The sequence below is a fragment of the Phocoena phocoena genome, chromosome 11, assembly GCF_963924675.1.
Source record: "Phocoena phocoena chromosome 11, mPhoPho1.1, whole genome shotgun sequence".
Classification (NCBI taxonomy): Eukaryota; Metazoa; Chordata; class Mammalia; order Artiodactyla; family Phocoenidae; genus Phocoena; species Phocoena phocoena.
In genome coordinates this window covers 90,725,812-90,751,593 of record NC_089229.1, presented here as the reverse complement: position 1 = coordinate 90,751,593, position 25,782 = coordinate 90,725,812, and the positions used below count along the sequence as shown (strand labels likewise).

General features: G+C 36.5%; 1 protein-coding gene across 2 annotated transcripts in view; it reads right to left on the bottom strand.

Annotated features, from left to right (window-relative positions):
• The window catches only part of RERG (RAS like estrogen regulated growth inhibitor), a 103,962-nt gene that overhangs the window by 8,792 nt on the left and 69,388 nt on the right, over nucleotides 1-25,782 (bottom strand). Inside the window, exon 3 of one of the 2 annotated variants that reach the window (XM_065887443.1) lies at nucleotides 2,051-2,107. The exons of the other annotated variant lie outside the window; for it this stretch is intronic. Within the exon in view, the coding sequence (XP_065743515.1) occupies nucleotides 2,051-2,107 (57 nt within the window). The remainder of the gene's footprint in view (nucleotides 1-2,050; nucleotides 2,108-25,782) is intronic. 2 annotated transcript variants of the gene reach the window in all.

Genomic DNA, 25,782 nt, shown 5'->3' with positions numbered 1-25,782 from the left:
GGGAGATTTCTATTAATAGCTGTCGTTTCTCAGAAGGAATAAAACCAAAGGGAAAATGGTTCACCCAAGACTAATTAAAAAGTAACATTAGTTACTAGAACATATTCAGAGACCGCTCAAAAATTTTATGAGATCATTTTTTAGAAGCTTCATCTTTCATTGAGATGTACTGGTACAGCTAAATAAAATTAGTATTTTTCTATTAAACTCCCATAAATTATCAAGATTCTCAGGGACTATAATCTTTATAAAACTTTAGATAAGTAATAAAAATATAAGAGGAGAGTAAGCATTTACTTAGATGGGGCAAACAATAGATAATGAATGATTTTTTCAAACCAAGTGCATTTTTAGATCCACATATATCATCTTAAGATTAGATTGTGGCTATATTAAAACATGTCAAAAATTATTGATGTTGAAAACCATTTTATTTAAAAGCAAAAAATGAATGTAGAGACATGCTGTTCTCTTAGATTAAAAGATTAAATATCTTAAAGCTGTGAATCTTCTCAAAGTAATTTATAGTTTTAATGCAATTCCAATAAAAATTATGTCATGTTATGATAGAGTTTTAAAAATTGACCTGGAAGAATAAACTAGAGATAGTAGCCAAGATAATTCTGTAAAAAAAGTAAAGAAGGAAGACTTTCTCTACTGGGTTTCACCATGTTCTCAGGAACATACAATTATCAAAAGAGTGTGGTACTGGCATTGGATGTAAAAAGCAAATCTAGAACATGCCTCCCATGTATGAAAAAAAGGCAGCATTGGAAGCAGTGGGGAAAGGTGGGGATGGTTCAGTAAATAATAGGAAGACAGTTGGCCAACTATTTGGAAAAGATGTTGGGTCTTCACCTTTTACCTCTCAGTAAAATTAATTCTATAGATGAAAAAGTTAAAGATTAGATAAAATATAAGCTCACTCTCTATCCCCTTCCCTGTTCAGTTTCCCTTTGCAATGCTTATCACTATTTGACATGTATATATTTGTTTTTTGACTATTCTCTCTTCATTAGACTGGAAGTTCAACCAAAGCCCATGTTTTCTCCCTCTGCCTATTGATTTATCCTCAGCACCTAGAATCATCATAGGAGGCATTTAATACATACTTGTCAGATGAATGAGTGAAAGCAATGAAAGGAGGCACAAGGGGAAAGAAAGCCCCCTTTTAAACTAAATGTGTGTAACCTTGTAGTGATAAACACAAAAACAAAAAACAAACCAGGAATCACCTTGCCCCACTTCATCATTCTGAGTAAGGCCAGCTCCGTCTGGGACACTGTGCCCGGTAATGAAATGCTGTATGCCTCTCTCTCTTCATATGGATTTCAAAGACGTTGACCTTTACAAAACCAACTGAGGTCCCGAAGCATAACAAACAAAAACTCAAAGGCTTAATTCAGAGTCAAATCGTAGCTTATTTGGAACCCATGGATTTTCAGTGTTATTTTGAAGATGAGAACTAAATAGATTACGAATAAGTACTCTGCTTTGGACTATGAAAAATACATGTGACAAATACCTCATCCATTAACACTACTGCTACTTTCAAGATCCAGAGATATCAATTTTTGCTGCTTTTTTATCTTTTAAATAGGCTTAAATCAGATTCATTGGAGAGAAGAGGGGGAGAAACATAGATTATTTATACATTTTCCCAAAATGAGCATTCACAAGTTTTATATTACTGTTACCCTCTCCTCCCCATGCCATTCTCTCCCACACCCAATTATCCACGACCGCTGCATCCTCTTTCTCCCACTAGAATGACGCTACGTTTACTGATGGAAGAGCATCAAGTTGTACCCATTTCCTCCTTGTCTCTGGTTTGACCTGATTTCATTCTATGCATTAAAATTCCACAGAGTTCTAAGCACAGATGGCATGCAACGCACATCCATCTTCTTACAGGGTTTCTTTGCATGATTTGATAAAGCACTTCCCAAATAGCTGCAAGATGCTTAAAAACATTGCAACAGAAAATGTCATTCTCTCTTTTGGGTCAAAACTTTGATCAGAGAGAAGGATGAAACAAAATTTGACCTACCGAGGGTGGGATCATATTCCCAGATGAACCGTTTGGTCAGAAATCTCACTACAAGAGCTGTGGAGAAAAAGAACATTTCAATCAAATTTGTTAATTTTCTTATAGTTCTTACCCTCATCAGGAAAGAGAAATAGCCCATACAACTGTATGTGTTTTATGTTTCCTGGGCATATAAACCCAATATAAACCCAATATATCGATTTATGTTTATTCAGATATTTTTTAAATTTCATATTGTGGCCTAAAAATTGGTGTAATGTTTTAATGGTTTGTTGTGCATTAATGAACATCTTAGATTTGTTCCTTTAGTTACAGAGTTAAAAACATCACAATGTGAAAATGCGCACATATACAGTTTTTAGCAAAACAATGAATGTAGCCGTAAAGCATTACAATATGGATGTCTAAAGTTTGAATACTGATAATGATTGGTAAAGACCAGTTAAAATGTGATGATTTTTACTGTAATGAAAAGATATTTGTATTATAAAAAATATTCAAAATTACAGATTTTATTAGTGAATCACTAAAGCTTCTCAAAAGTAAGGCCAATGAAGTACTTACTGTCAGGATCTGGAACTATGCTATTCACTTCACTTGCATGATCTCCTCGACCAGTGCTTCACCCCTGAGAGGCAGGTACTAGGATTGACCCCATTTTTCAGATAAGGAAACTGAGGCTCTGAGAGGTTAACTCATTTAACTAAGCTCACCTAGCTAGTTAGTGGCTGAGTCAGGATGTGAATTCAAGAGGCTGTTTCCGAAGCCTGTACTTTCTCCATTGTCTAAACTGAATTTAAGGCCAAGGCCATCTGGCTAATATTTAACTAGAAGGTGAGTCAGAAAAAGAGCGGTGCTTGAGAGAGGTGGATTCTATTGTCCTTAAAAAACCGATGGGACACATGCTGAACATTTTCTTATTCTTGTATTATAGTTGAAAACAATGGTTTTTAATCTTAAAAAAAACTTTTTTTGGAGGAGAGTATCACAGACAGTTTAAAAATAGAATGTAAGCTTTGGACCCTTTCCCTGGAAAAATGTATATACACACAGTCTAGTATATAATTTCAGCAGGCTCACCAGCCCTTTGAATACCCTTGATGGTCTTTCTGGGATCCCACTGACCCTAACTAAAGAATCAATGTCTACTGTATTTTATCATTTAAAAATGTCTATTATGGTAGTTTTACTGAAATGCCCTTTATGTAGTAGTCTATAAAGATAATCCTTGGAGAAACAAGACTATTTAGTTGAAAGTCACTGTCAGTCTCTCCTTTGTCCGTTGCCTCTGTTAAGATCAACAGGGTATATACCCTCCTACCGCAGTGGTTTATATGAGAGATCCCAGTGCAAATTGCAATGAAAACCTCATAAAACAGACTACAAGTAAACGTGCCTTGGCTGGAGACTGAAAGCAGCAATGTTCTTTCTAATTACAGAGTGTGAGGCCGAATTTGAGCCAAAATATTTGCAGTGCCTAAAGTAGCAAGGCCACTGACCTTATAATACTTCCCACAGTGAGTGTACGTGTGGTTTGATCTTCAACTTGCAGAGTCTGTCACTGTCCGCTCTCTTGAGACTGTCTTTTTTTTTTCTCATGTAAGAAACTGTAAGGCCTAGACAGATATTCTTCTGTTTTTCAATTGTCAGTGTTAGTCAACATAACTGCTTACAGTATTCAAAGAGTTTCACATTTTGTCAGAACATGGAGTTTTAACTCAAAATGTTGTGACCTAGAAAAATTCATTTATCTGGCATTTCAAGCCATGAGCTATTAAAATTAACAAAATTTTTTACATAACTGAAGTTTGAAGTACCCCAGTTCCCAGACCATTTAAATTTAATCATTTCTCAAAGAAATCTTTATAAAATGTTTTAGACAGGCCATTGCCTTTCAAAACCAAGTATACCGAGTAGAACTAAATCACTCTTAAACGTCTGGATCTTAGTTAAGAATCTTGATTAGTGCCCTGTGTAGTTATGTGGCGATACTTTTAGAAGCTGTAGAGTCATTGAGGCAAAACAATTCTAAAGCGATAGGGCTTTTGCGTATTTTTAATTTTTGGTTATAGAAATATAATTTTTCATATACACGCATATATAATATTTTCCTCCCTGAAATACCATGGCTTTCTCTCTTTTTTTTTTTTTTTTTTTTTTTTGCGGTACGCGGGCCTCTCACTGTTGTGGCCTCTCCCGTTGCGGAGCACAGGCTCCGGACGCGCAGGCTCAGAGACCATGGCTCACGGGCCCAGCTGCTCCGCGGCATGTGGGATCTTCCCGGACCGGGGCACGAACCCGTGTCCCCTGCATCGGCAGGCGGACTCTCAACCACTGCGCCACCGGGAAAGCCCCATGGCTTTATCTTTTTGCCACGGTTTCCGAGACTACCTTTAATAACCTATCTATAAATGTACTTTGTTACCTTTATCATTCCAAAGATGGATAAGCCATATTAACAAGCTTGTTAGAATTTTGCCTAATATTGGAGTAAATCATTTCTGGGGTTTGGTTTTAAACAATTTGTTCCAAGAATATAAAAAGTATTCTGGTGCACCTTTGAGTTATCATTTTGTTGTTGATAACGTCATTCCTGCTGACTCCTGTGTTTTGGGCTTAGTTTCAGATTGTCACCTTGCAATGAAATGGGCAGTGCTGCTCGACTTAATCAATGAAATCAATCTACACATTTTTAAAGCGATCTACATCTTTATGTCATGGTTATTTTAACAAAAGAATCATACGTTAAAAAAAAATTCAATCTACTTCAAATGCAGTAAAAATCATCAAAAGCCATTTTGAAAAACGGACATGTCATATATTCATTTTTTGAAAACATGTTTTCATCTCTCACAGATTATTCATGGAAAAGACAAATGCATTTTATATATTATTAAGTTTTCAATAATATCATAATGTAAAATTATTAGTCAAAAGAATGCAAATACTTTTACATCTTTGGAAATGATATCTGCTAAAGGCGTTATTGCTATTTAAATTGTCTGAGGTGCGTAAGTGATATTCACAATTTATTGATGCAAACAAAACTTCACCAGTATTATTTCATCCCTAGCTTTATTATAATTTTATTATGAAATATAATTTTCATATGGGATATATCTTACCAAGTCTCACCTCCTCCACCACGACTACTCTCATCACATGGTTTTACCTCTTAACGATAATACAATTGCTTTCTCAGTGGTGTCCCTATTTTAACTGCACCCCCCAGTACTCCCTTAAACTACTCTCCACACAGCAGCCAATGATTCTGTTAAAACTTGAACGAACTCTCACATCTTTTCCCCAAACGCTCGCTGACCTCATCTCATTGAATAAGTATTTTTCGAGTGACTTCTCTGTGCCAGGTTCTGTTTTAGGTGTTTGCAATAATCCAGTAAACAATTGAGACAAAGATCTCTGAACTTACCAAGCTTATATTCTTCTAGGAGGAGACAGATTAAAAATAAAAATAATAAATAAATTACAATAGTCTGTTAGAGGTGTTAAGTGCTATCAGATAAAATAGGAAGAGCAAGGTAAGGGGGATTCAGCATTGGGAGATGAGGGTGTGAGAGTTATTATTTAAGATTGGGTGACCAGGCTAATTCTTGATGTGACCAGGGTAATTCTTGGTGAGAAGGTGATAGAAGAAAGAGATGAGGGAAGATATGTGGGGGGAACAGTGCTTCAGGAAGAGGGAACAGCCAGTGCAAAGGCCCTACAGCAGGAATGTGTGCTTGATATGCTCAAGGAATATTAAGCAAGCCAGTATGGCTAACGCAGAATGAGCAATAATAAGTATAGTAGTTGATTAGGTTATTTCCTGTCTGTCATGATTGTCAATATAAGCTAGTTTCCAACAAAACGGAAAATTCACTAAGTAGAACTTAATCGAAAGAAATATTATTAAAAGCGACATCAAGATAATAAATAAATGGGATAAAATTCTGTTTATAAGCAAGAGTTAGATGGGAAAGTTTCTATATTAAAATAGCCATACTATTTCTAAAGGTTAACAAGACTGGGATAGTTTTTCAAAATAATTGCTGATGTCATTATCACGATGAGGCAGACATCTGAAGTACCAGCTTTAATGACTAGAATGATATTTTTAAATGAAAATTGATTGGATGTAATCTGTGCAATAAACCAACTTTTAGAAAGAAATGAACTTTTCAAGGTAAATGAAAACTAACACACATGATATTCGTATACTTTAAAAAAATTTAAGAGATAAATTCAAGAGAGATTCAGACAGAACTTTCAAAGGTTACTTTTTAGACTCATATTCTTTAAAAAAATCCTGTTATATATGTCATTATTTTTCACTTATACAATCATGAAATAACTCGATTAACAATCTGTATAATACAACTGTGTTGTAAGATACTTAAGCATATGAGACCCCCTAAATATTTGTGATCATTGTCTTTTCTCTAGGTCTCTTAAAGATGTATCCCTATTATTAAAAATCTAGTCTTTTTGCCTGAAAGGAACTTTTATCTCTTTATTGATGCATATTGAATGTGTTCTCAGTTAGAGCAGTTTCCAATTACCTGTCCTTTCCAAACTCTGGCTTTCTCATCTATAATATATGGATAGCAATATCACCTTGTGGCTCATAGTTGATTCTTTTGCTTCTCCTGGATCCTCATATACCTCTGCAACATGAATTTCAATCATTCCCATAGCACTCCTTACATCACCCACCAGACTGATTGTACTCCTTACTAACATCACACATATTCATCTCTTAATGCCTCTAATCACATTGTTACTGCTGCCTTGAAAGTTCTTATCTAACTAATAAAATCCTAATCATCCTTCAAAATCTAGTTCAAATATAACCTCCTTTATGAAACCTTTCCTTTCTTTCTGTATCAGTTAGCAATTGCCATGTAACAAATACAACCCCAAACTCAGTAGCATACAACAATAAGCATTTATTATGGGAAAATTATCATGTGCTTACAGAATCGTGGTCAATTGATTATCTTGGGAAAAAAATGCAGCTGAAAAGTGTTTAAAATAGTTAGGTCCGAATTTTTAGGATAGGAAAAGAATTTCTGCTTCAATTGAGAGTACTTCAAGGAACATTAACTTTCACCTGCCCATTTTGACTAACTTTTGAACTTGCCTTTGATCCTGGTAACACACCCAGTGAAAACCCTTAATTTCATATTATGCTAAGACGGTGCTCATTATGTCCTACATTCATATCATAATGAAAAGTTATTGTGAATATGTATTAAGTGATGTATACGGTTTTTATTCGGTAACCTGCAGGACTTTCATACAAAATATATTTATTTTAAAATTGTAAGACCAGGTAACTTTTAAATACTTTTAAATGACCTTCCACAAGAGTCTATTAAATTGAGAGCAATTATTTCACGAAGAGTTTTAATTATGCTGTGAAAAACAAACAAAAACTTTTGTTATAGGAAAAGAAAACAGATATGGATAATACTAGCATAATCAGAGTCCATTCTGGGTTGTAAGTATATTTACTGCCTGTTATCTGAATTATTTTTCCTATTTTTTTACAACCAAACTTCTCAATGTTTAATACACATGTTAAAGCTTAAAAACCATGAAAAAACATTATAGTAAACTTACACAGTATCCCAAATGTGAAACTTCTCAAAATTATGATGCATAGAAGATAGAAGATAGAATGTCTCTCTTTTCCTCTTCTTCCCGTTTCTACTTCATTACACTACTTACAGTGTAACTACTTGGCCAGCAAAAAATGTGAAACGATGGTATACATTACCAAGCTTAAACGGGCGGCAAGAGTCAACACTAAATTGCTTTCAGTTTGAATTTTATGAGTGATAGGGAAAATGTCACAATAAGTAAAATATGTGAAAAATCATAAAAAAGAGAAAGAGGAAAGAGTTTAATACCACTTGGGAATGGTTTCCTCACTTCACTAAGCACAACCTCATTTTAAACAATATCATAAAAATTATAATGGGAAAACAGTAAGAAAAATATCGTGCAGTTTTGTCGGTATTGTTATCCACCTTTCTTTATTGAGTGTGTGCTATCAGGTCAGGTGCTGTGCTATAGCTTTACATGTATATGTTTACTCTTCATTGCCCCATAGCATGGAATATATGCATGTGATTATGTATATGGATACACATATTATAGGTGTGTGTGTACCTCAAGGAAGAAATTGAGGCTCAGATTATTTACATTTCTTCCTGAAATATGTGCCCACTCTTGTCTGACACCAGTGTGTCACCCTCTCTCATTTAGTGGAAGCCCCTCTTTGTACAGATGAGGAATTTGCCACTAGAAAGCTGACAAGTCTTATTGGTATACTCCTCTATTGTTACTAGACTCTTAATTTGAAAAATTTCAGGGAGAAAGTTGTATGTACTTTAGAAACAGGGTCTATTTTGAAGAAAATATATTGTTTAGTCACCCAACACTGCTTTTGTGACCAAAAAAGGGATCAAAACCCTGGTGAAAATAAAGGCTTGAAATGTCTCTAGAAAAAAGTGAGTTTCTAGACGCTTCTGAACACTCCTGGGCTTCTTTTCTTGCCTTTGTGTGGGGCACTGACCCTACTCCTTTCATTCTGTAATGCGTGGTGTACTAACACACAGGGAGAAAATGTAATCATCCTGATGGTATCATTTGGCTTCATCGGAACGTGGTTTGCTGTATGTTTTTTCAAGGTTGCTTTCAAGGTTAATAATTATTATTTTAAATACAATGCAGAGATCCTTCCTCATTTTGAGTGTCCCATAAATAATTTCAGGCTGATTTCTTTTTTAACTTTGCACCCAGGAAAGTCCAAAGAAGCTAAAAACTAGTCAGCATATTAAGTAGGTAACCCAGAATGGAACTAAATCAATGAAAGGGAAAAAGAAAGATGTATTTAGAAAGCAATAGACTCATAGATAGTGTTACTATTCACCAGAGCATTTCTACTTGTGGTAACCAGTGAAGGATCACCTCCTCTTTCAAGTCTTCCCTGGCCTTCCCAAGCCGTTAATCACTCCCTATGTGATGTGAAATTGTCACTTGTTTCTTCTCTATTATAAAACGTGCACAGCTGCCTTGTAAATTATTCACTTATACTACCTTATGTGTTACAAATTGTGAGTGACCTGAGATCAGAGATTAAGCCTTGTTCACCTTTATCTCCCATGGCTGGCATACTGCCTGATACATGATATGTGCTCAATAAATACTTGAAGAAACCAATGAGGAAACAATTAAAATCTGGATAAATTATTTGGCCCCCGTATTACTACTGTACTCAGGTTGGTACTCTAGTGTGCTTGTATTATCTGAAAACATCTTCTTTACAGCAGAACTTCCAGTGAATATATGGCACCACTTCTCAGGTTCAATGCCTACTTCAGATGTCTGTTGAAAACCTGATTCGTCAACCTACAGGACCCTCCAGGCCCCTTCTCTCGGGCCGGAGGAAACCACAGCCCCAGACCTCATACTACTATCAGCCCTAAGTTTAACTCCAAACCTTCAGTGTTCATAAGCGTCAGGGAAATAAAAATGAGCTTACTTACAGAAATAGAGCGAATTCTACCTTAGACCTGTGGAGATAGTTTATCGCTGAATACATTAATTTTGTAGAACTGAGTACCTATTTAATAACTATATGAGCTGTTGGATTAAAGTGTATACACTCTTAGAAAATACCATTAAGTAGATTTTAGTTATGATTTAAATAAAGACACTAATGGAACTTCTGGAATGCTAACTCTCAAAAGGGTAGTTTGTATTGAATATTGACTACAAGCGTATTTATTTCTCATAAACACTCTCAAAAGTGGGAATTAATGTTCCTATTTTACACATAAGAAACCTGAACTGAAAAGTAAATAAACTTGTCTATTTTGCAGAGCAGTCAAGTGACAGAACTGATTGAACCCAGGTTTGTTTACTTTAAAATGCATGCTTTTTCTAATGTCCAATATTTACCACTGTATTTTAATATTTCTATGGATATGATTTAATTCTGAATGGTTGGAATTGTTTTCCCTATGAGCTTACATCTGACAAAGAGGCATGCTTTGAAGAGTGCATTTTTTGTTCATGACTAGATTTCTTCATCCTCAGTGGAGGGAATATCCATGACCAGAAACCATGGCAACACAGAAAGAGAACACGAATTTCAAGATGCAAGAAGGAAATTTTATATAAATAAGATTTTTGTTTTCCTCTTGAAAAGGTCTTTAAAAGATGGAGCAAAAAAAAAAAAAACAAGTGTGCAATGATACAGACATAAAGTAGTATATGATAAGCAACTGTTTTCTTACTAGTTTCCTCAGTCATTAACAAGTTCCTTCTTTCAACAACACAGAATAGAATGTCAGGAAACATTTTAGGCAGTGAAGAAGACAGCACAGAAAATAAGACACGGTTCCTATTTTCGAGGAGCTGAGAATTTGCACTTTTGCACGTTCCAGGAAAAATCAAAAGACATGTGGGTAATTTAGAATGTTGTCTAAGTCCTGTCATGATGCCTGGGTAAAAGAAGGAAGGCCAGAGTGAGGTGAGTCTAACCGACTTAAGTGCCTCAAAGCGAGAAAACCTTCTTGTGTTTTCCAGAAGAGAAAGTGTAATAGACAAAATCAGAGTAATATGTATAAAGTGTCAATCCTATGATTGCTTCTGTTCCATCTTTCAGATGGATGGGGTTTGGCTAAAATATAAGAGGAAGTTCAGTTTTACCTTTTTCCTTCCCTCACCCTGACCTCAATCATCCTCCTGTCAGATCAAGCCTCCAGATAAAATTTCCCTATTCCCCACCCCCTGGATCTGACACTTCTGGTCTTTTGTACTTTATTCCTGGGTCTCTCTTCAACCACCAAGCCCCAAGTTCATGTTCTTCCTTTTAGCAGGCTTCTCTTTCTCTGACTACACTAGCCTCCCCCAAGAAACTTGGGCCATTGTGCCTCAAATCAAGGACTGAAGTATGGAAATCTCAGCACAAAGACTTGATCTAGAAGGACCTGTGGGAGACAGCACAGCTCTTTGAAGTTTGGGCTTAACAGCTGCAAGTATGGCTGAAACCAAGCATGTGGCACTTCGGAATCTCAGGACCCCTAGTCAAAGCAGACTAAAAGCCCTTTCTTCACTGAAAGGTTATGGAAATAGGCTGCCCTGGAAATGAGATGACAAAAAAAGCACACGGAAATTGTGTGACTTGAAATGTCAGATCTTTTTTTTTTTAATTTTTAATTTTTAAACATTTTATTGAAGTGTAGTTGATTTACAATGGGCTAATTGTTGCCGCACAGCGAGGTGATCCAATTATACATATATATGCTTTTTCATCCTCTGAAATGTCAGATCTTATGGAGAGGGGCTCAGAGCAAAGATGTGTGCACAGAAAGCAGATTTCAGATTTACTGATATCTAAATTTACCATTTTCAAATGCTTCTTGTATGGCTCTCTCATTAAGTCTTTCTCTCCTCCCCACATATATGAGATTTACACACATTTACTTAATCATTAAATATTTATTTATCACTGTGCTAGACATGAAAGAAAGCAAGACAGAGGATTCCCTAAGCAAGATCTTTGCAATGACTTCATATTAGACCTAAATTGTGAGCTAGGTCTTGGATGAGTTGAAATTGCTAACTTAGGGAGAGTACTGTAGGCAAAGAGCATCACGTTCAAAGGATGCTTTGGAGGATGATGCTCCCATGAGTCATGGGAGACCCTGGTTCATTTAGGAATCACAAGCGGTTCAGCGTAGGTTGAGTGGTGTGTGGATGGAGCTATGTAGGGGGTAGGCTGTGAGGTTCTTCACAGCCCAGACTTTGAAGGAGCTTGTATGTCACATTGACGAGCTTGGATTTTACAGTGAAATCTATGGGCACACACAGGTTCTGAGTAGGGAGATGGCTCAATTTGAGCTGGTTACCTATGGAAATTGTTCACTGATTAGTTGTACAAAGTGTGAGAGAGGGATTGGTCTATATGGAATAAAAGTCTGAGTTATTCTCTGAGGCAGAATATAATGGAGAAATTAGTTAAGTGCAAGTGAGGCTGGATTTGAACACGTTGAACATGAGACATTAATGAAAACATCCAGGTAGAGAAGTCTCATCTCTCCATCCATCCACCCATCCACCCACCCATCCACCCATCCATCCATCCATCTTCTATGCTTCTATTTATCTACCCATCTATCATACATTCAACATTTATTTATTAAATGCCTGTCATGTCCCAGTCACTGCTAAGCACTGTCCCATAGGCAGCTGACATCATAGCATGAAGCTGGAGAGAGTTGATAATTGCTAGAATGATACTTTCTAGTGATTGGCAAATGCAATGGGCATAGTTAAGATGCTCAATGTAGATAAAGAAAAGAGGACTTAGCACAGAAGTGCTATCTATCTTCAATGTCATCTCATGGTGACTTCTCTTGATTCTTATGTTCTCCTCCTTCTCAACTCCTAAAATTTCTAGCTGAACTAAAAAATTTAACAGATCTAGTCAGGGGACAAAAATTTGTTCATATAGCCATAGTTTCTGAAGCGGCCCCATCCCCCATCCCCTACTCCCTGCTCTATTTCCTGTAATGGTCAAAATAAATTGACATAAAAAACATTTAAGCCCCATAAAAACATGGAGATTGAGCAATTTAATGGGAATTTTAAATTAATGCAGTATAAAAGTGGTTGCTTTATAATGCCAGAAGTTCAAATGAGATGTAAATTAGTTCCAGATGGGGGTCTAAGGATTGCTTTTAAATTATTGTTTATTTAAGCCTGAACATTTTGACTTGTCCTGCATCCTGACAAAAATATCACTCTGAGAAAGAGTTACAGAATTAAAGTCAGTTCTCTGTGCAGGAAATTTTTAAAGATAAATGGTGTAATCTCCAAGAATTATTAGGGAGATGCTTTTGTATCTGAAAACCTAGCCTTGGAGTCTAGCTTCAGTGCATTTCAAGTCTTGAAAATTGACTTACTTTGGTATGGAATGGTAAGGTAAGGATTTGGTACTGACAACAGTGCTTTAGGATGACAAATGAGAATGGGAAAAAAAGCAGGACCATGACTTATAATTCTTAACGTGTTTGATAGGGAGTAGAGATTTGAGAATGCTTGTAGAGTATGTAAAATCAAGAAAAAGCTTTATATTAAATTAAAAATTAGCTTGTATGATTGAATAACAATAAATTTTCCAGAATTTCAATTGAAAGTAGAAACAAAAGAAATTAACTTTGAAATATGGTAATCAGCTGATTTGGCTCTGTCTCTTCATTTGTTTTTGAAGGTTAATAAGTCAAAAGCTATGGATTCTGTGCCCAGGAATTCGAACCAGTTTTATATAAGTTGGAAATTATTATTCATTTTAATCATTATTCATTTTAATTATAATTCAATTTAATTATAAGTGATCCTTAAGAAATAAATTACCAGATTTCCTAAGCCAGAGTTTTAAATTTAATAATTTATAATTATTTTCATTAAAATAATATTTTATACCAAGCCATTATATTTAAGAAGAATTACCTGTCTTGTATTAAGTATTTTTCTAAATTTTTCAAGAGATTTGGATATAAAATTTTAATTTTTACTCTTTTTTGGAAGAGGAACGTGTATGGTGTTAATGTCTGAATTTCTTTTCCTATGCTTATATTACGAGAACACACAAGAAACTGGCAACTGGAAACATATGGAATTTGTTGGAGCATAAAACTGATTCAGAATGACTAAATATCCCAGACAAGTAGTGGAATATCTCATATGATCCCCACTGAATGCCTTCTTTTACAAAGAACCAAGGATCTTATAAGTTATTCCTCTCACACATGGCCTCTGCTCCAGACTCATTTTGGTTCCTGCCTATATGGGCACAAATGGATTTAAGAGGCTGTGTCTACGACTCTGGTCTTGAAGACTTACCTCTAGCAACTGCGTGTCTCCATTTGTAGCCCCATCACCACTCCTATTGCTATCTTCATAACCTCATAAGATAAAAACAAAACATGGAGCCTTAAAAAAGTCAGAGTTTGTATGGAGAACTAGAGCTTGGCAAAATAAGACTGTAAGTGAGAGGAATTGTCAGAGATTGGGTTGGAAAAGGGCCCACACTATGAACAACCTATAAGCCAAGCTAAGATATTTCTACTTATGCTTAAGATGATGAGAAGCCATTAAGGTATTATAAACACAAAGATGACATGATCATCTTTCTGTTTTATAAAGGCCACTGCTATTTCAGTGCCAAGGTAAGGCTGGAGACAGGGGGACTAGTTAAGGAGCTATTCCAGTACTACAGAAGGAAAAATTCACTCCTACCCACCAGTAAATGTGTCAAGTCATAATTGGAATTATACAGTATATAGTCTTTTCAGTCTGACATCTTTCACTTAGCAATATGCATCTTAATTTCTTCCATGTCATGTCCTGCCTTGAGAACTTATTTCTATTTATTGCTGAATATTCCATCGTATGGGTATACTACAGTGTATCCAGTCACCAACTGAAGAACATCTTGGATGCTTCCAATTTGGGGCAATTATGTTTTGGCCATAAATATTCACATGAAGGTATTTATGTAGACATAGGTTATCAGATAGTTTGGGTAAATATTTAGGAGTACAATTGCTGGATTATAGTGAGACTACATTTAGCTTTATAAGAAACTGCCAAACTGTTTTCCAAAGTGGCTGTACCATTTTGCATTCCCATCAGAAATGAACGACAGTTTCTGTTGCTCTGTATCCTTGTCAGCGTTTAGTATTGTCAATTTTCTTTTGATTTTTTTTTTTTTTTGCCATCCTATTAAGTGGGCATTGTTATCTCACTGTTGTTTTCTTACAATTCTCTAATGACAGATAAGGTTGGTATTGTATCTAAAAAGTCATTGCTATACCCAAGGTCACCTAGATTTTCTCCTATGATATATTCTAGGAGTTCTATAGTTTTTCATTTTATATTTAGGTCTATGATCCATTTTGACTTAATTTTTGTGAAGGGTATAATGTCTGTATATAGATTTCTTTTTTTCATGTGGATATTCAGTTGTTTCAGTACCATTTGTTGAAAGACTATCTTTGCTCCATTGTATTGTCTTTGCTTCTTTGTCAAAGCGAGTTGGCATTATTTATGTGAGTTCATTTCTGGTCTTTATTGTGTTCCATTGATCTATTTGTCTGTACTTCACCAATACCACACTGTCTTGATTACTGTAGCTTATAGTAAATCTTGAAGTCAAGTAGTATCAGCTCAACTTTGTTCTTCTCTTTCAGTATTGTGTTGGCTATTCTGGGTCCTTTCCCTCTCCATATAAACTTTAGGATTAGTTTGTCTATGTTCACAAAATAACTTGCAAGGACTTTGATTGGGATTGTAGTGAATCTTTGGGTCAAGTTGGGGAATGTTGTCATCTTGACAATATTGAGTCTTCCTATATATAAACATGGAATTTTTTAGTTCTTGGATTTTTAAAATCAGAGTTTGGTAGTTTTCCTCATATACATCTTATACATATTTTATTAAATTTCTATAGAATCAATTCATTTTGGGGGTGCTAATAAAAATGATATTATGGGGACTTCCCTGGTGACGCAGTGGTTGAGAGTCCGCCTGCCGATGCAGGGGACACGGGTTTGTGCCCCGGTCCGGGAAGATCCCACATGCTGCGGAGCAACTGGGCCCATGAGCCATGGCCACTGAGCCTTTGCGTCCAGAGCCTGTGCTCTGCAACGGGAGAGGCCACAACAGTGAGAGGCCCACGTACCGCAAAAAAAAAAAATTATATTATGGGCTTCCCTGGTGGTGCATCGGTTAAGAATCTGCCTGCCAATGCAGGGGACACGGGTTCAGGCCCTAGTCCGGGAAGATCCCACATGCCACGGAGCAACTAAGCCCGTGTGCCACAACTACTGAAGCCCGCACTCCTAGAGCCTGTGCTCCGCAACAAGAGAAGCCACCGCAATGAGAAGCCCGTGCACCACCATGAAGAGTAGCCCCCGCTCACTGCAATTAGAGAAAGCCCATGCGCAGCAACAAAGACCTAACTCAGCCAAAAATAAATAAATTTAAAAAAATGATATTATGTTTTCAGTTTCAAATTCCACTTGTTCATTGCTGGTATAAAGGAAGGCAATTGACTTTTTAAAAAATTTAATTAATTTATTTTTATGCAGCAGGTTCCTGTTATCTATTTTATATATATTAGTGTATACATGTCAATCCCAATTTCCCAATTCATCCCCTCCCCCCCCATTTTCCACTCCTTTGTGTCCATATGTTTGTTCTCTACATCTGTGTCTCTATTTCTGGGAAGGCAATTGACTTCTGTGTTTTAATCTCATGCTGCAACCTTGCTATAATCACTTATTATATCCAGGAGGTTTCTTTCTTTTTGTCTCTTCTTTTGGATTTCCTACATATATGTGATGGCATTATTTCCTTCTTTCCAATCCATATACCTTTTATTTTCTTTCCTCGTCTTATTGCATTGGCTAGAATATCCAATACAGTGTTGAAAAGGAGTGGTGAAAAGGTCATCCTTTCCTTGTTTCTGATCTTAGCAAGAAAATTTCTAGCATCACACCATTAATTATAATGTTAGCTGTTGGGGGTTTTTTTTTGTAGATATTCTTTATTAAGTTATTCCTCTCTATTCCTAGGTTGCTGAGAGTTTTCATCATGAATGAGTGCTGAATTTTGTCTAGTGCTTTTTCTGCACCTATTATTGTGATCATGTGATTTTTTTTCTCTTGCCTATTCATGTGATAGTTCCATTAGCTTATGTCTAGGTAAGCTAATCTTGGCTATAATTTTCTGTATTCACATGTCTCTCCCTAGATTTCAGGATATGGTATATTGCTCAGCAACTTCAATTTTTTTGATTGGACCAAAAAAAGTAATTGATTTTGTTTGTTCAGCTTTTTTGTTGCTGTTGTAAGGATAAGAGTGATGATTTAGAAGCTCTTTACATTTCAGGGTTGAAATTGGAAGGTTGTTTAGATATTTTACAGGATAAGTAGGTTTCAGAGCTTCTTCATCTTACTGTTATTTCTGCCTTTTCAGTATTCTCTCACTGTTCTTTCAGCTCAGCCATATGTGATATATATTCTAGTATTTTTCATGTGTGCAATGCAAAATGGATTTCACTGACCTACACTGGCATCATAGGACTTAGAAACAGAGTTCAATTAACAAGTATTTAATATTTCACCATTAGTTTTATTTAGTTTTTTCTAGCTCTTTCAAGTTACTCATATTCACCTAACTTTAGACATATACACACATATATGATTACATACTCTTAATTATCCTCTACTAATAAATAAAAATGTGTTAAATTTTTTCATATACTCATAAACCTACATGTGTTATCTTTTAGTCTTAATAATCCCAGAGTCATTGTTTTCTTCAAATGAGCAAGTTATACTTCAGATTCACTTTGCTAGTCTTATTTTCTTTTCAATGCAAATGACACAAGGATATTCTCTTGCTAACAATTTCTCTAACAGTAAATTGTGAGACAAGACCAATATCTAATATCTAGAAATTAATGAACACAGAACAATGTTTCTATGTTGCTCACTAGGGTATTTTATAGGAAGATTTCACTTTATAATTACCTTTGTTCTGAAATAAATTAATTTTAAAAGCTCACCAAATGATTGTCATGTTCATTTATTTATTATATACATGATCCTAATATGTGTGTATGGCTGATCATGCTCATGTGGTGTAATTTGAGTGTCAACTATGGATTATTTGGTGGTGAATTATCAACTAGTTCTCTTTTTCTATTTTAATTTTTCTAGTATCTTCTCTGGATAATAATAATAATATTTGGGGTCTAAAGGAGGAGAGAAGAGAAGGAGTGTGGGGAGAGAAGAAATTAAAAAATGTAATACCAGTCCCTCTTGCTAGATAAAATTAAACTACTAAAAAATTCACTGGCATGTAAGGACATTGATTGGAGGCAGAGACACATCAGAAAAGAAGTGATACGATCTGAGTGCTCTGCAGATAATAGACTATCGGGAGTAGGGCAAGGGAAGAAGTAGGGAGAACAATTTGGAGGTTATTTTGATATCTGATATCATGACAGCTTGGACCAGGGAGGAGCCATGGAGGTGGTGGGAAATAATCAGATTTGCTTTTGGACTGGCTACAGAGTATGAGAAGGAAAGAAGGTTGGAGGATGACTCCAAGGTTTATGACCTAAGAAACTAGGAAGATGAAGTGCCCTTTCCTTACATGGGGGAAAACTATGAGTAGGGAAGATTTTAGATGAAAGATCAGGAGTCAGTTTTGAACAAGATAAGTTTGTGATATCTTTAGGACATGCAATGGAGATGTGAAGAGGTAGAGGATATCGGAATCTGGAGTTGAGGGCAGAGATACAGGCTAGAGATGTAAATTTGCAAATATGTCAGTATAAAGATGGTATTTAAAGACACGAGACTGGATGAAGTCACCTGAAGACCGTATAGATATAGGAGCACCCTGAACTCTGGGGCACCTCTAACCTTTAGTAGTTGGGTTGATGAGGTAAAAGCAGTGAAGGTGACTGGGAAGGTGAAGTAGGAGGAAATCGTAAAGGGTTTAGAATCATGGAAGCTATGCAAAGAAAGTCTTTCATGAAGAAGAGATTGATCAACTGTTTCAATGTTGCAAGTAAGTAAGAGGAGGACTGAGAATTGCATTTGGCTGTGTGAAATCACAGTATGGATGGCAGCTTGATTGGAGTGGGCTCAAGAGAATACAGAGGAGAGGAAATGGAGAAGTAAATGTAGGCTTTTAAGCTATTATGAAAGTGTTCTGAATCACATAAAAATCACAGAGATGGACCCATTTCAAACATTTATCAGTCATCATTTTGTTTGACGATACCATTTTTAATCACAGAAATTTAAGATGTTCATTTACTATTTAGTAGTTTAAATGTGGAATGCCACAGAAAGAAGAGTAGAACAAAATGAAAGAAAGTTGTAAAATGAAAGAGGGGGACAATGTTGTGAAGCATTTACTCAAGTGGGGTTTTTTTAGAAGATTTCTTGGATTTTTTCCCCTTTAAATTAGACCTTGACCTTCACTTCTGCAAGGGAAGGTAAGACAGAGCACAAATATACTACCAAGAGAAACCAGACAGTTATTCCTGGATTTTAGCATATTCCAGTGACCAAGATTTTGACATTAACAATTAGATTCTAGACAGAACCCCTTGTCTATCCCTTTGCCCTCCAAACACCTCCATCCTTAGATCCCTGAGATAAGCACTCTTTCTAGTCTAGGAAGAGAGAGGTCAGAGAGAAAAGTAAGTGAAAGAAGTGCTGATGTGGAGCTATATCCCTTTCCTCTTCGGCTGAGCCAGAGATGTTGCAGAAGGGGCACAGGAATTCCTGGTTAGCTTTAGGAGGTTTAGAACAAAGGGACGCCTCTCCTCCGCAACCTGTCTTGGTCCTGAGAGCCCTCTCCAGACCCCTCGTGACTAAGGAGGAACAGTAGCAGTAGCTCATGGGATGAGTGGGCAGATGCATCTCAAACAGGGTCGCAGAGCCACTGTCCAAGTAGGACCCAGAGCACATACAAAAGCTTGCTCCGTGGCTCGGAAAGTGCCATGGGTGTGTCATCAACAGCCAGTGGACCTGAGCACATCCTATAGTCTGATGAGGGGATTTCAACAGCAGATGTGCTCAAGATCATCAGCACAGAGGGATGGCCCTGCCTGAATACCAAAGCCAGCAGACACCGTCAGGGACAAACTGTGAAGAACTTCCAATGCTTGATGGAAGCCCCTGTAACTTCCACTTCACACAAGGGAATACATAGGCAGCAGCAAAACCCCACAGTGGACCATAAGTCCACTACACAAAATCTGAAGTTTCAGAATAAACTCATAAAAATGGACGATTTTAAGTTCATTCAGAACACAGAATATGATTAGAGATTGAAATTAGGTAGTTTTAGAAAAATGTATACCAACCACCCGAGCCCACAATTACACAGAAAGTGTGTTTACAAGCTCTTTGGGAGAAATTGTGGTATAGGGAAATACAATACACTCTACTTTAAATGGTAAGAATTAGGTTTGGGTCCCACCTCTGTAACTTTCCAAAGAATTTCAAGCCAGGTAATTATGCTCTCTGAGCTCTAGTGCTCTTATTTGTAAAAGGAGAACAAGTAAATATATCCTACAAGACTACTGTGATTATAAAATGCCACATTACATATAAGTGTTTTAAAAAGTATAAATGTTCCAAAATAAAGGGTAAAGAAAGTGACACCAGATTCTGCAACGTACCAGGCTCCTTGTACTGGTAAATATTATATGTATTTTGTGTTGTATTTAACATATTATATGTAGCAATTATATGTAGCTATTATATTATGTTAGTTTATATTACATTATATTTCTGGCTTGTCTGGGAGAGCCTTATTTTACTGCTATTGCCTTGGCATAATTTTTTAAAATGCAGCTTTTACACTCAAAAGTATTTTTGGTTTGGATGATAACTAACATGGTCACCCTGTATATACTTTCCAGATCCTTGCAAGGTAAAGTAGGTATTTTTATTTTCTTTTCATAGGTGAGGTGCCTAAAGTTTAAATGGCTTGAGCAGCGTATCTACGCTCTCACAGTTGGTTATGCTGCTGTATGGAAAGTCAAATCTAAGCCCACCAGCTTGAAAGGTCAGTCTGTTTTTCTATCTACTGTGCCCTCATGTAAGGTACAATGTTACTCTTTTGATTTACCTAAGAACTATGTGTATGTAAACAGAGGCAATTTCTCTGAGGCACAGAGGAATGGACCCACTTAGACTGAAGCAGCAAGTCAAAAGCAGAGTGAAGGCTAATCCTTGAATTCCTGAGCAGGCAGCTTCCCAAATCCTGTTTACCTTTAGGGATTTGGCCTTTGCATTGGTTTGGCAAACCGTTCAAAAACACGCAGATTAGCTTTAAGCAAATCAACTTAGAAATATTACATTAACAACCCCTCTCTTCAGTTTTCTTTTTTGTTTTAGTCAAACATTCTTAAAAGAAAATCTCTATCTCCCTCAAATCTGCCTTTTCCTTGGTATTCTAAAGCTTTTAATTGTGTCCAGTTTGTAAATCTAATTTAGTGAAACCTCAAAAAAAAAAAAAGGTTATGTTTACTTCAGTTAAGCCTGGAGTAAGGTTCATGCCAGATCTCATTTTAACAAAATGAATTCACTATCCCCTAGTAAACATTGGTTGAAAGTTATAATTATAGTGGTGACCAGAAAGACTCTGGCTCTGGTTTACAGAATTATTTGACCTTAAGTTAATATTATAAATCAAAAAGATGAAAATCTGGGCCTGAAAATGAACATAATTCATATTGTAAACTTTGCTCAAAGAAAAAAGCCTTTTGCAACATTCTTTAACTAAACTGTGTCTTTACAAGCCAAATGAGATGAATATTTGGAGGAATGGTCTTTAGTTAATTCAAACTGAAATAATCTGAATAAAGATGGAGGAAAAGTGGAATCACTTTATAACTGTAATTGTGCAGATATATTTATTTTTCAGAATGGTGAGTGCATAAATTAGCATCCTCTTATACAGACACAAGACGGGGGAAACTGAAACTTTGAAAACTACAAACATGTAAATGTAGAACCTGTATCTGAAATTATGCCCACTGACCCAGAATACCTCTATCAAAATGTGGTGAACTATTTAGCAACATTCAACAGAAAACAAAGCATTGCTCCAGAATAATTAACTGAAGAAAAGATCTGAATACATTAGATGGTAGACTGTGAGAAATCCATGTATTAAAATGCTGAACAAGAGAAACCACTGAATTGTTTTTTACTTGGAAAAATGTGTGTTCATAAAATTGGGGCTGAGCCTTCTACCTTTTCTATACAAATGTGTCTCTGGAACCAGACAGCATGTCTTGGGGTTTTGATGGATAATAGTTGTCTGTGTACATGAAACATGTCAAACATATATGTAAAGTACATCAGATTCCCTCAGAATAACGTGGAGGTGCGTCGGGATCTGAGATCTCCTCTCGAAGAGAGAGTGGTTAGGTAGATCCAAGAAAACACTGCCAAAGTTTTGTGAGTGCAATATCTTCTTAGATAATTGAACTGAGAGGAAAAATCCAGAGGGAGCAGTTTCCAGAAGACAAGGCTACAGGTGCGTTCAAAACAAATTGCAAGTGAATTGTAGGTAATAAAGTCAAAGAACACAGAAGGCTAGGCAGACTGGCCATCATGGGGACTTCAGGGGTTTCCAAAAGGACCACCGGAAATGCTAACTGGAATAAAACAAGAAGAGGTGAATAAAGAATGTAGAGACCCAAACCAAAAATGACCTAAAAAAACCCAGAACACAAAACCAGCAAATGAGGGGGAATGCCAGTGATGTCAGCACAAGAAGCTTCATAGAGAATAATCTTAGCGTATTAACAATTTAAAGAAAAAGCTTTATGTGAGGTGACTTGATAAATCAGCCATTGATGCCAGGGGCAGAGGCACTGAGGGGACATGAAGTGAATTAAAGAAGGTCACTTTTATTAAAACTACCAATTCCATAGGTATTTAGAGATTTTTTAAAACTCATATATTCCTGCTCCAATATTAATGTGTCTATTTAGCTCTGAAATTTTGCTCTCTACAGTGAACATCAATGCTCTGGACAATGGTTCCATGAAACTCATTAGTGGTCTTTTAACTGTTATTATTGTCCCTAAAAGTAACTGAGAAGAACAAGGCACTGTTTGTTTATTTGCTCTATATTAAATTCTAGAAAATTTTCTCCTATTTTTTTATTAATTCACCTCAGGCTTTCCTTATGTAAGCTGAATTCTGTCACTTAGTTCTTAGCATTTCATTAGAATATTAAAATGTATCATTATTATTTAAAGCAAAAAAATATGTACCCACATCTATTATAGAAAAAGGAAACACCATGTTAGGCACTGTTAGTGGGGGAAGGGAATGAAATATAGACACACAAAACAGAACTTATACCCAGGGCTTTGCAGTTCTGTTGGGGAGGTGGATGCTCACTAGTGCCAATAATACAGGGCAGAATGTGACCTGCGTTACACATTGGCGGGGCAGAGTTCTCCTCTGTAGAAGAGTATGGGAGATTTAACGCTAATGCAAGAAATTCCAGTTTTAGTAATTTATCCCCAAAGATGTTTTCGACAAATACAGAAAGGTATGCGTACCTAGGTGATTCCTATGTCAGTATTTAGCCTATCTGTACTGAACATTAGCCATTTTTACAGAATTTGGAGTTAATAGGAAATAAAATATTTAAAAGACAGTGTGTATACATACTTATGTATATGTGTATAAATGATACCTAGGGCCAGCCTACAGACCCTTACTATCCCCTTCTGTGCCTGTGGCAGACATGACTAACTGATCATGGCATACTTTGCTAGTGCTCTCACCATGGCCTATGAGCCTTCCTTCTTGACATATTGATCCTGAGAGTTGCTACCAATTGACTGAGGTGGTGCAAGATGAGTGCATTTTATCATCCAGGATATAGGCACATCCTTGTGCCATGCTCCTCGGATCTGTTGTCGTCCTAGGAAGCAATGAAGGGAAGGCAGTGCAGGTGGAGATCCGAGGTTTCTCACTTTTGCTTCTGCCACAGCAGCTCCTCTGGTTAACATTTTGCACTTCAAAGTAAGATTTCTTTGGGGCAATGGACTTGTTACTAAGAATTTGAAAAATATTAAAATTTTCCAATGTGGTCCCTTTCTGTCTTCCTACAATCTTCCTAATTAATAAAGACAAGATCTCTGATATTAAACAGCTGGTTCTGTGTGGAAAACACAGTTTATGGATGACCGTATAACATGCTTCCAAGCACACCAGCAAGCGAACTATCTATTCCATCCATGAGATACTTTGCTGTAAATACCACAACTGTGCTTACTCTTTTTATTCTTTTAATTTCTTGATATTTCATTCACATGATGGTATTTAACTATGTCAAAAATGAGTTAGTTTTATTGTGTAAGTAAATTTAAACTTGTGTACTTTCATGCTGCAAAGCAACTAAGCCCGTGCGCCACAACTACTGAGCCGGTGCTCTAGAGCCCACGAGCCACAACTACTGAGCTCACGTGCTGCAAATACTGAGGCCTGCGCGCCTAGAGCCCATGCTCAGCAAGAAAGAGAAGCCAGCGCAATGAGAAACCCGCACACCTCAACTAAGCGTAGCCCCTGCTCACCGCAACTAGAGAAAGCCCGCACAGCAACAAAGACTCAACGCAGCCAAAAATAAATAAATAAAAATAAATTTATTAAAAAAGAAAAACTCGTGTGCTTTGCAAGAACAGCTAATTATTAACTGATCTTATTTTTTAAATCCAAAAATTATTTAGATCAAACTATCTTTTGTTCTAATGGTTTTAAAGATAAAAAGCGGCCTCTAATTCTCTTATATAGGTTAAAAGTTAACTCTCTAAAGAGTGTAAATTGCTACACTTATTTTGGAAAAGTATACGGCAATAAATACTAAAGCTAAAAATATGCTTACGCTATGACCCAACAATTCCACTCCTAGGTATTAATCCAATGGAAAGGATTAATCCTTTCCAATCCAAAAGTCATGTACAAGCATTATTTTGGTAGCAATATTATCATATTAGTCCCAAACTGGAAATCTTCCAAATGTCCAAGAGTAGAATGGGTACATTGTGATGTGTCAATGGCTATAACGCTATATAGTAACGTGGATAAATCTTGCAAACGTAAAACTAAGTGAATGAAGTCAGACATAAAATGGGTTGTCCTGTATACTTCCATGGATGTAATGTTTAAAAACAGGCCAACCAACCTATATGTTGGAAATGAAGTTAGCAGTGACTGTTGGAGGCATTAGAGACTGGATGCAGGCACGAGGGCACTTTCCAAGGTCTGGCAAAGTTACGGTGCTGACTTCCCAGGTGATTTCACTGGTGAAAATTGGCACAGCTTTAAACTTATGATTTGTGCATTTTTCTATATATAGCTTATACTTCAATAAAAATTAAAGAAACAAAGTAATAGTTAACCCACCACATCCAACCACATCAAAAATAAGATGGCAAGCTCAGGCTTTATAGATAGTCAGATCTGGGCTAGGATTTAGGTCTGGGGGTAACATGCCATGTGATTTGGACAAGTCACTGAGGTTCTCTGTTTCACATTCGTTGTCTGAAACAGGGCAAGAATATCTAACTCATAGGATTGTTATGGTTACATAACAATCACATAACAATTCAAGACTTTCCAAGCACGGGCTCCAGGCGTGCGGGCTTCAGTAGTTGTGGCTCGCGGGCTCTAGAGCGCAGGCTCAGTAGGACTGAGCCTATAACAATCATAGGATTGTTATGGTTACATAACAATTACAAAGTGCTTCCCAGGTACAGAGCATTCAATGGCATAATGAGTAAAGAAGAATGTAGTATAATGTCTAATATATCATCACAATATAGTAATAATAACATCTAATAATTACAGAGTGCTTCCCAGGTACCCAGATCTGTTCTAGGGACTTAATTTTCTCCTAAAAACCCTGCGGGGCAGGGCCTTTACTTGACAAAGGAGGAAACTGTAGAACAGACTTCAGACTCATCCAAGATCACACAGCTATTAGGGGAAAAAGCCAGAATTAAAATTCAGTCGGGCTACATACTTAAGCACTGTGTTATCTTGTGTAATAAGAACCTAATAAGTGGTAGTTATTACTATTACAAGAACAAA